General features: G+C 56.8%; 1 protein-coding gene and 1 non-coding gene across 2 annotated transcripts in view; both read right to left on the reverse strand.

Annotated features, from left to right (window-relative positions):
• Positions 1-3,330: 3,330 nt before the first annotated feature.
• The window catches only part of RANBP1 (RAN binding protein 1), an 8,755-nt gene continuing 625 nt past the window's right edge, over positions 3,331-11,460 (reverse strand). The window contains exons 2-6 of the mRNA XM_006107458.3: positions 9,929-10,065; positions 7,002-7,159; positions 5,146-5,274; positions 4,279-4,344; positions 3,331-3,751 (exon numbers count right to left, since the gene is read on the reverse strand). Coding sequence (XP_006107520.1) covers positions 3,630-3,751; positions 4,279-4,344; positions 5,146-5,274; positions 7,002-7,159; positions 9,929-10,065 — 612 coding nt within the window. The 3' untranslated portion in view covers positions 3,331-3,629. The remainder of the gene's footprint in view (positions 3,752-4,278; positions 4,345-5,145; positions 5,275-7,001; positions 7,160-9,928; positions 10,066-11,460) is intronic.
• LOC111824334 lies at positions 4,122-4,246 on the reverse strand. Its single transcript, XR_002827408.1, has one exon. It is a non-coding gene; the product is annotated as a small nucleolar RNA SNORA77 (small nucleolar RNA).

An 11,460-nucleotide genomic window follows, 5' to 3' on the forward strand; every position in this document is an offset into this window, starting at 1 on the left:
GGGCGGTTGACGCGGCGCAGGACCGCGCGCGGCGGCGCGGAGGAGGAGAAATCCCACCCCAGGGCGGAGCGCCGCGGCGCACTGATGTCAGCGCGCCCCTTAAGGTGGACCGGCAGGCGGGGGGCGGGGGCGCGGGGCGGGGCGGGGGCGCGGGGCGGGGCCAGAGACCCAGGAGGACGCTCCCGCCCCGCCACGCCCTCGTTAGGATGCGGGCTGCGGAGCCCACCCCAGCCTGGGGCTCCCGAGTTCCACGCACCGGGCCCTGCGCGCGCGGTGGAGCCGGGTCGGCCTCCTGCGCGGCGTTCGGGACGCTCAGAAAGCGGGCCTCTCCTCGCCTCGGTGCCCCGGTCTAGCGAGTGCCCGCGGCTCTCTAAGCCACAGCCGTCGCACCTGCAGAGCCCTGCCCACCAGCTGGACACTGTAGAGGACACCGGGCACCCTGTGTCCAGCCCGCAGGCCCCTCCTGGGCCTCTGCAGACCGCTCGCTCCCGGAACGCCCCCGAGCAGCGGGTGCCTGCGGGCAGGCGATGCCCGCGCTCCAGGCCATTCTCGGGAGCGCCAGGCCCGGCTCCTCGGGGGCTCCCCCACCAGGGGGTCAGCGGTGACACTGCGCGGGCACCTTGGGTGTTTATCCCCGTCCCGCCGCTCAGCCCTCGGGCCACTTGGCTGAGCAGCACCGCCAGCGGACAGCCTCAGGGCAGGGGGAGTGGTCCCTCTCCTCCGGCCCGAGCTGCAGCCTGGGGTGGGGGTGGGAAGAGGCCCCGGGCCAGGCGCGTCCCTCGGCCCCCGAGGCAGGGTGGAGTGCCCCTCAGGAAGCCCCGGGCACCCTGCCCCGCGTGGGATCGGCCCGTGGTCAGGCCCACCTCCGGCAGGAAATCCCCCGCCCCTGCCCACGCCGCTTAAGGTGGACCCGCGGCCTCGCAGAGCCGGCGCGGGGTGGGCGGGACCATCTGGGCAGCGAGTGCAGCGCCTCTGGGCGGTCGGAACCTCCATCAAGCTCCAAGGCCTCCCCAGTGAGCACCAAGGGTCTCTGTCCGCGGCACCGCGAGGCACAGCGACCATCTCCTCCGGCCACGCTGACACAGGCCCGGTGGCTCCCAGAGGCCCCTCCATGCTGGTAGGTGGGCCTTCTTAAGGCCCCGGCCCGAAGGCTGCAAGCTACTATTAAGGAACCCTGGATGGGGGCCAGACCCAGCGTTAACGCAGCTTGACAGCAGATCTGGTGATGCGCTTTCTCCCACCACATCCAGTTGTAGCCTTGCCCACTGCGGGAGGCCCAGCCCTTGGGGGACTAGCTCTATGACAGGGTCTGGGGCAGTGGGGTGGGTTCAAGGTGCAAAGGTGGACAAAGGACCGACCCCACCTGGAGCAGACCCCGCCTCAAGCCTAGCGGAGATGCCATAGCCCCACAGTCCTAATACAAACAGGCCCTCGGGACAGGGGACACCACACCAGCCAAACCCTGCCCCACCACTTCACCCTTGTTCTTGCCCTTCTGCAGCCCTGTACAGGGAATGCTCCCCCCCCCCCCCCGCCCCCAACACACACACACACAACTTCTGGTAACAGGGCCTGGACATAGGCCCACACGTCAAGAGGCCCCTCCCCCACTGCACCCAAAGTAGGGCCCTGTTGTGTAGGGGTGCCAGGACAGCTGAGAGCCGAGGAGTGCCAAATCCTGGCTGTCATGTCTCTGGTGAGGTCCCTGCAGAGGGGGTCCTGGGTGGGGCAGACCCAGTGAGGCCACAGCCCAGAAATACTCTACACAAGGAGTTCAGATCCCAGGGAAAGGAAAGCGCAGCGTTCCCAACCCCCTTCCCACCCGCAGGAATGAAAAAATTGTAGGTCATCTCCTATCTCTTCTTCCCCAATATTGTTAGCACCTCAATTCTGGCTTAACATCATCACCTGTGCCACACTGGTGGGGGCAGCGAGTGAGGGGGGTTAAAGGAACCCCTACTGGCGTCCTGGGCTCACACTTGCATGTCTCCCCTTGCAGGGCCTTCTGTAGTGTGAACAGCCGCATCTTTAATGCACCCTGGTTACAGCACCACTCTCCTCCAGCAATTCTGAGGGGCTGTCTCTGCTTGAGATACATCTCCTCGCCCAAGGAGTCAGCCTGGGGTTTTATATCAGGTGGGGCTAGCTTTCATTGGAGCCCAAAACAGTAACATCCATCCTGTGCTGAAAGGCGTGTCAAGCCCCTGGGCCCTTTCACATAATGCATCCAACAGAGGCCTCACAGGGAAGGGGCATCTGCCCTCACAGCATCACAATTCCAACTCCAGAGGAGCGGTGCACACGCTTCAGTGTCCCTCCTTGGGTGGGAAAAACCACTGCACGACACTGGCCTGTGCCCTGGGGCCTAAGGCTGCCAGGACACAACTAAGCTGGCCAGTGAAGTCTTCAGTTTTAAAACAAGAGTGGCTTCCTTTGGAGGTGCATCCCTGAGTGACCACGGACAGTTTAAACTGGACAAACATCACAGGACACACAGGGCCCAGCTAGACTTAGCCACACTGGAGAGCACCTCTGGTAGGTGTCAAACAGCCACCGGCGGCAGGAGCATGTCCATCTGGGTGGGCACAATTTGCTCCTCCCCCGCTGAGGGTGGGAAGGCCACAGCTCCTGGGGGCCTGGTTATTTGCCAGGAACGTTCCGTCCCAGGTGAGACCATGTTTTCCAAAGCCTGCCGGCACACTAAGACTCCTCCCATACGTGGGATGATTCTACAGAGGTAGCCCATCTACAAGACAAACCCCCAAGTGGCACGACCCCATTTGCACTTTTGAAAGCATCCTTTTATGTAAAGCCATTGCAGGTGTCCACAGTTCCACCCAGATGGATGCCGAGAACACGTGGACGATGGGACGGTTTTCTCCAACGATGGTGGTGCGGCCAAGGCCTGCCGAGGCACTGCACGATTGGGTTGGGTGCTACGGGACTGGCCTTTCCCAGGCTGAGGGCCGACCAGAGACAGCCTTGGCCAAAGCCTAGAGACCTGCTTGGCCTCCTTGTACCACAGCCAAGGAATCTGGTGATCTTCCTTTTTCTTCCCCAAAGGCAAAGGAAGAAAAAATCCTCTCTACTCCTCACCACCGGCAAAGGCACTTGAGGCCTTCAGGAGGCAGTACCCAGCACTGGTCTCCCTCAGCCCAGTTGCCCCACTAGTACCAGCTCAGACATACCACAGCCCCAGGAGCCAACAGTGGCCCAAAGTCCAGGGCAGAACAAGTAGAACAAGCAGGGTGCCACCCCAACCCCCTGGAGCCAGCAGGAACCCACACAGCTGCCAGGACAGGGCCAGCGCACACAAGGTCCTGCCCTCCGTGAAGGTTTCGAATGAGTTGTTTATTCACTATGTTTGATGACTATAAATAAGTGTTTCCACTATGGAAAAGAAAGTTAGCACAGTACATTTGCATGACTGGGGAATGGATTTTCTGGTCATCTTCAATAGGGCAAAAACTTCAAAAAAAAAAAAAAAAAAGCCCACCTGAATGTTGGAATTCAGTTCTTTATATAAAGTCCCTTGTAAAAACAAAACAGAATAAAAACAAACCGAAAAGACGGGGCAGGGCGAATTTTTTTAAAAAAGGAAAAAGGAACAGAAAACAAGGGCAGAGGACTTATTGCTTCTCCTCAGCTTTCTCCTTGGTCTCCTCCTCTCCGGACTCCTTGCTCTCCTCCACCGAAAGAGCTTCTAGCTTTTCAGCCACTTTCTCGGCATTATCGTTTTTGCCCAGTCCTCCTGAAACACGGGGAACACAGTAAGAAAACAGAGAAGCGCTCTTCTCCCCAGCCCATGCGGGAGCGAGATGCACCTGCCTCGCGGGAGCCTGACACTCCCCACAGGACAGGCTGCTGTTCTATCGCATTCTCCAGTCACCCAAATACACACACGCGCCTGGGACCTCAGTCAGTCTGCTCAGTGTGTCACTGGCTATGGCAGCCATTGTCAGGCCCTGAATAAGCAGATGGCCGGGAGGACCTCTCAAAGTCCATTCAGCCTCTGTAGGGCTCCAGTCAGACACTGTAACCTGCCCACCGGCCCAAGTGCAGCGAGGCCAGGCCAGTGAGCACGCACTGGGGCCTGGATGGCCAGCTCACTCCCCAGAAAGCACCATGTCCCCGGGCAGCTGCGTCACCCTGCACAGGTCAAGGTAGTCGCAGTCCCTGGAATGTTTCTGTGGCAGACTGAAAAAGCACCCGTCTGGGACTGCAGCCGGGTGCAGAGTGAGTCTGCAAGGAGGCCCCCACCCAAGAACACCATGTTACCTTTCTTTTCTCTCTCTTCGATCTCTTTCCTGCATTCCTCAAACTTTGTCTTGAATTTCTGTGCATCTGCGGAAAGAAGAGACTTCCTCAGAACCCTGAGAAGTGAAGGGGACAAGTCCAGCAAGTGTGAAGAGCCAGGGCTCATGAAGGGCCTGTCCCGTGGCCATTCTGACAAGCTGGGCCATCTAACATGACCCTGGACCCACTTCTGCCCAGACTGGGCAGTGACTGTTTCTTAGGTCCCCCCTGAGGCTAGTGGCTATGCTGAGCCGTCTCCTTCCATCTGACTCGGCAACAATTTGGGCACAGCAGCAGTATGGTGGCCTCACGCAACCAAGGGCCAGGGCCTCCGCCCAGGTACTCTGCCCTCCATTCAAGTTGAAGTAGCTGCTGGATAGGCCCCGTTCTAGAGCAGAAGCGAGGTTCACTCACACCAATGGTGAGCTACTGGGCCGCTGAGCTCCAGCACCCACCCAACTCCTGCAGGGCCCACTGGGCACAGCTTTGACCACCTGGGCCTAAGACACCCAAGCAGGGGAGAGATAGCCTCAGCCTGTGGATCTTAGCACAGCCCCTGCTGGCACCCAGGTGACGGTGAAGGGAACCTGGCTAGTGCAGCCTCCTTTGAGGTGAAGAGGGAAAGGCACTCACTGCTCCTGGACGCAAGAGCGCTTGGCTTGACTGCACTTAGATCCCTTCCTTGAGGGCCCACCAGATAGCAAGGTAGTAACAATTCCCACCACAGCTTCCCAATTACTCTGTAAAAAATTCAATAAAATATATATTAAAAAAAAAAAAGAAACTGCTACATTGTAACACTGGCGGCAGCACTCAGGCCCGCCCGGAGACCCGCCCCCCTCCGCTTACTTTCAGCATTGAGGAAGCGGATGGCCAGCAGCTCCGGCTTGGGGCGCTCATCAGCGAAGTCGGCATGGGTATTCCAGACCCAGGCACGGTCACTGCCTGCGTTTGGCTTCAGCTCCATCATTGGCGTGACTGGAGGAGAAGCGCCATGAGGATAATGCCCACTGCCAGAGCCAACTTACCACCCGGCCCTGCCACCCCAGGACTGCAGTTCTGCCTGCCAACCCAAGGTCCCATTTTGGGCCAAACAGGGATGATTTGGGGCCTTCTGGAATTTACCCAAACCTCTTTTAAAATGCCCCATGTTCACTTAAAACCAGGAACACCCTAAATCAATCAAGGGCTCCAAAGCCAATGCAGCTGATCACAGCCCGCCCCTTGGTGCAGCCTCCAGACCCAGGAGAGACATGGGCACAATGACAGGCAGACCCAGCCCTTTCTGGGGACCTGACTCTTTGGAAGTTGGGGGGTCATCCGAGGGCCAAAAGCTGAGAAGTGGGACGATCACCCAGAATGGTGCACAGTCAGAACCACACAACCAACCTCAGCCATATATGCCAAGGGAGGCCAGCGGGGAGGTGCAAGGCTACCAGAAGTGGACACTATGAGCCTTGTGACATGGTCACATGTCACGGAAGACACAGTCATGGCCTGGAATAAGCAAACTGCCCCATCTCCACAGGCTCTACGTAGACCCAAGGGAGACTAGCTGTTCTGAAAGAACAGAAGCACCCCCAGTGCCATGCCCAGCCGTCTACCAGTAGCAGAAGTCTCTGGGGCTGCGGGACAGGCCAAGCCCAGCCCTGGGCAACACATCACATCATCACCCAGATGAGCGGCGAGCCTGTGTGCCTCGCAGGGCATGCACAGCCTCCTCCCATCAACCGCCGGGTCCACCAGGGGCCTATGGTGTGCACCAGGCCCAGGACTCACCTGCAACTCACACAGAAGTGACCTAGCAGCCTGGCAAGGCTCTAAAAATAGCACGAGTGTCAGGAAGACCCCTGAGGAGGCACTTCAAATTGGGCTGATCGGCAAGGACAGGGAAGAGCAGACAGGCTGGGACGTGGAGACTGGCACACAGAGGCCGAATGGGGCCGAAGCAACTGTGGTACAAGGAGGACCCCCCACATCACCCCCGCGGGCCATTGCACTCTGGTTCCTGACAGCAGTCACCCTGTGAGCAAAGGGGCCCTGCCCTGTCAGACACACATCACACCAGAAAGGCAGCACGGCCCTGGATCAGAAACGGAGTCCAGGACACGCTGACTTCAGTCACCTCTTCACAGGCCAGGCCTTGGGTGGCTAATCCTAAAAACCCGACCGCACTGAGCCCAGCGCTGTCACACCTGCCCGAGGGCTTCCACCCACTCCTGTGACGCTTCCCAGGCTCCTAAGGGTGAGGCAGCCACCTTCTCCCCACCCCATTCCAATCCCATGTCCTCCCCAGGGAACACCACGTGGGGACAGAACACACCAACGGGTGGGAAGGCTGCCGCCCAGGCACTTCACACACAGAGGCACGTGAGCACACACACAAACGCACTCACACGCCCTTAGGCCGAGCCTGGTTCCGAGGCCACACGGGCTCTGCCTCCATCCCGCTTGGTCCCACCTGCCCAGTCTCCACACCCCCGTGGGCTATAAGCTTCTCTGCAGGTCTGCTCTGAGGTCTGAGGCACGTTGGAAAACCTCATTTCCTAGTTTAAATTAAAAGAAAACACACACTGTAAACGTGCACTGGCGGACGGTACACTCCTGGGTCCCAGTGCAGCCCTGAAGCAGGCTGCCCACAGGTCGGAAGCTGCCCCGATGCAGTGTCGGGCCCAGAAGGAAAACACCCCCGAGAGGCCACCTACTATAGTGGTTGGCGCAGATCTTCAAGGTCTTGTCCCTCCTCATGAGGAGGCGGATGGTCCCCTTTTCCTTATGCTTCAGGAGCTTCACGTCGCCGGTGCCTCGCTCCTTCCATTCTGGGAGATCGTTCTCTGAAGCGAATCGAAACAGCTTTGCCCGCCTTCGAGAAAAGCCATTACGTGAGAGCTTAGATACACAGAAAAGGTACCAGACAAAAGGCACCCACCTTTTGATGGAAAAAGCACTTCTTTTCTGGGTGTTAAACAAACAGCTGTACCTGATGTCTCAAACGTACACCCTTTCCTTTCTTTGTACTCCAAGAACTACAAACTAAAATGTCACCAAAAGAGCAAAAAAGCAAATTCCAAGTTTTAACATGACGATAAAAAAGAATAAAAGATTTCTACAGTCACACCGTTTTCTTTTCCTTTTTTTAAAAAAAATTTTTTTCAAAGAGGGAGAGAAACATCAATAATGAGAATCATTGATCGGCTGCCTCCTGCATGCCCCCTACTCGGGGGGATCGAACCTACAACCCAAACCTGTGCCCTTGGCCAGAATCGAACCTGGGACCCTTCAGTCCGCAGGCCGATGCTCTATCCACTGAGCCAAACCGACTAGGGCCAGTCACATTTTCTAACAGAAAGACCTGACCCATCAGCAAAATAGCTCACCTGAGTCTGCTGAGCGTGTCTGTGAAGACGGTACGGGACTTCCTGGTGACCCGTGGGGCCACAGGGACAGCATGGAAGCAGATGGAGGCCAAGGACCCCTGCCTTCCACAGGGCCAACCTTTCCCTCAGCTGTGAGATGCCCCCTGTGCTTCCCCAGCCCCCACCAGACCACCAGGCTCTGGCCCAATACCCTGTCTTCCTGCCCAGAACAGTACCTCACTGGGCCCAGGCAAGGCCGCCACCACAGCCCTGAGCCCAGCAGACCTCCTTAGGCCTCAGGCCAACATCCTCCCATCACCAACCACACCTGCCCGTTTTGCTTCCCCACAGGATCCCAGCTCTGTTGTTCCCTTTTCTGCAGAAATTCTGCTCTTTCCCTAAACTCAACTCTGTTAAGGGAGGCATGTTCTCACAAGGACGCCCCCAGGGCTTTGACCTAGAGCCGTGGTCGGCAAACTGCAGCACTCATGCGGCTCTTTGGCCCCTTGAGTGTGGCTCTTCCACAAAATACCACGTGCGGGCGCACACGTACAGTGCGATTGAAACTTCGGCGTAGCCCATGCGCGGAAGTCGGTTTTCGGCCTGGGCGAATCTATTTTGAAGAAGTACTGTTGATATTTGGCTCTGTTGACTCATGAGTTTGCCGACCACTGACCTAGAGCCCTAAGGGCCACATACAAAGGTCAGACTTGCTGGCCTCACTTCCCTCAGGAAGGGCCTGTGTCTAAGACACCAAGAGGACCTCCCACCCCCCGCAGGGACAAGGAGGTGACAGTAACAGCACCACCAGCAGACCTCACTCGTGGGAGCAGCCAGCCCTGGCTGCAGCATCATTTCTGGGCAGAGCAGAGACTTGGAGAACCACCTTCTGAAATCAAAGGGGCATATTCATCTCCTCCTTCCTGCCGGGACTGACCAGCAGCCCCTGAATGACGGGTGAACAGATTATTCCGACACAGTCTGACTGTGGGGGAGAGGGCTCAGGGGCTTGCCTGCCTCCTTAAGCTTTATTGGAATTTTTTTATGCAATCAGTAGGGTGAGTACTCTTGGTAGGACACGTGTTTACACTGTCCTCTAGGCAAGGGCATCCAGGGATTAAGCATAAGGATTCCAGTAAACACTCAGTTGAGTTTTAGGGGGTCTGCATAAGCAGACTTGTTTGGAAAAGGTCAAGGAATAATTAGAGGCGCCGCCTTTGACACTCCTGTAAGTCGGAATTCTGATAAACAGGGCACACACTTCCTTTTTATCAGAATGTCCTCCTTACAAACTTCCCAACCGAGTCTCTTGTGCTTCCCAACCCTTTCCCAGGTCCTTGGGAGTTGGTCTCCCCAGGCTCCCTTCCTTAAAGGGATGGGTCCCAGGGTTGGTGACTGCCTCTGCTCCCTGCCACCACCTCAAGCAAAGCACTCAAACCATAACCCAGTATCTTGGATAGGTTTGGGGAGCGGGGAGGTCCACACACTTGGACTAGGGACACACTACACCCTACTCTCATTAACTTGTAGCATTTCCTGCAATTCTGAGCATGCCCAATAGGCCACAGGTCAGACATCTCAACAACACATTGCTCGTGTAGGCACTGCTTCCAAACAACACTAACCCGCACCCCGCCTCCAAAAACAATGCCTTGTAGCTTCTCACTGAAGGTGCCAAGAAGCACATTCAGAGTAACTTTTAAAAAGTAACCCGTGACTGTAACACCACCCATTTTGGTTTGTAATTGTTTTGTGCGTTAAACACAACGAATCAAGAATTCATGCCCTGACTGGTTTGGCTCAGTGGATAGAGCGTCGGCCTGTGGACTGAAGGGTCCCAGGTTCGATTCTGGTCAAGGTTAAAAAAAAAAAAAGAATTCACAAGCTTCAGAATACTAAAGTCCATGTGCAAAATACTACTACTAATAATAAAAGATAATAATAACAGTAGACTCCCTGCTCAACCCAGGGAAAGGGGCTGTGGGAGTCGGCGGGACATGGGGAGATGCATCTTTGTGGATAGAGAACAGCCACAGGACACCAGGGAGTGCCTGTGCCCTCCGCAGCACTGGCCACAGAGCAGCAGGGGTACCCAGTAATAAATTATGTAATAAGTGGGTTGCAATAGCAGCCCTGATTAGTCATCACACAATTCCAGGCCCTTTCTTCAGTCTCGGTCCAGTGATAGGTCAAGCCAAGGCCTGGGCACCCACAAAAAGCACAAATTCCATCTCAAACGAAAGATATCTACTTTTGTAACAGGATCCGTTACTTACATTTTGAAAAGTTCCTCTTCATCTTCTTCCAGGGTTTTAATTTCTTGCTCAGGAAGAGAAACTATAGGCTCAAACTGAGGGTCGTGGTTGGATTCGTCTGCATTCTCAGTGGAGGTATCATGGTCCTCATGGGTGTCCTGTGGAGGGAGGGGTGGAGAGTTTTGACTGATGGCCCGAAAGCCAGGGCTCACCAGTGTCCAAAGTGGGCATCCTCACCAGCGAATGGCCTCACCACAAAGCAAGAGATGACGCCTCCAGCCTTTCACACTAGGAAAGGTTTACATGTCGGCCCAGCACATGGTGAGACACGCTGGGCTTCAGCACCCTCCTCCCCTAGGATGCATCCATCACAACTGACTGGGGTTCCCAAAACTCAGCCACCTACCGAGCAAGTGGCCTGGGGGAAACCCGCCCCATGTCTTTGAGCCTCAGTGCTGTCAGATACCGATATGGCCCAGTTTAGATGAAAGGGCGCAATGATGGGCCGAAGAGGACAGTGTTACAATGAAAGCAAAAAGCAACCGGTTGAGAAAAACGTGTGGTCTTGCTTACCAGACGAAAAAGTTGGGGACTGCCAGTTTTTACAAGCAATTCGCAGTTCTGCCCGAAACTTTACCTTGTTTCGGAAATTACAATCAAAAGAGCCATAGAATTAAGAGCCGTAAAATTCTGGCCCGCTTTAGAGAGGACACAAAGGATCTTATTTCAGGTACAGAACACGCGGCTTTGATCCACAAAACTGTAAGAAACCCGGACACTTCATAACCAGATTGAAGCCGAGAAAGAAAAGATAAGCCTCTCGCCGCTTTCCTGGGTCGGACGGCACTGCGGCTCTGCGCGCGGCCAGCTCCGCAAGGAGACAGCCGCTGCCAACAAAGCCGCCCCCACCCCGGGTCCGCCCGGCCAGGACCCCCCCGGACCGCAGAGGCCGTGGCCGTCCGGGGTTAGGCCAGAATGAATGGAGCGCGGCGCAGACCACAGAGGGAGGGATGCACGAGCTCGGCGGGAGCCCGCATGGGGGCCGAGCCGGAGGAAACCGGCCTGCGTCCTCGGAGAGCGGCGAAGTGAACACGAGACCCAGAAGACTGGGCGGTGGGGCCGCGCCAAGGTCGCGTAGGCACCCGCAGACCCCGGGCCCGAGCCCGCAACCCCAGGCCCCGCGCGTCCTGGCTCCGAATGTCTCGAGACCCCAGGCCGCACTCCCCACAGCCCGACCCCGCGCCACGGCGACCCGCAAGCGCCAAGATCGCAGGCCAGCGGGGGTTGGCGGCAACGGCGCGGGCCGCCCACGTGGCCGCCGGTAGCGTCCTCTGGCCCCTGGTCCCCGATCATCACTCCTCCCCCGCTCCTCCTTCACAGAAACACTTGCTTTACTTGTTTAATTTTAGGTTCCAGCCACATTTACAAAGCATCTAATCATGCACACCACCTCCTTCATTTAATATTGAACTTTGAATCAAGAATTAAGACATCCGCTTTTTGCTGCTTTCATTCTCCCTCTTTAGCCCACCTGCGTGAACTCCTACATACTG

Source organism: Myotis lucifugus, unplaced genomic scaffold (genome assembly GCF_000147115.1).
Source record: "Myotis lucifugus unplaced genomic scaffold, Myoluc2.0 scaffold_1202, whole genome shotgun sequence".
In the NCBI taxonomy this organism is placed as follows: Eukaryota; Metazoa; Chordata; class Mammalia; order Chiroptera; family Vespertilionidae; genus Myotis; species Myotis lucifugus.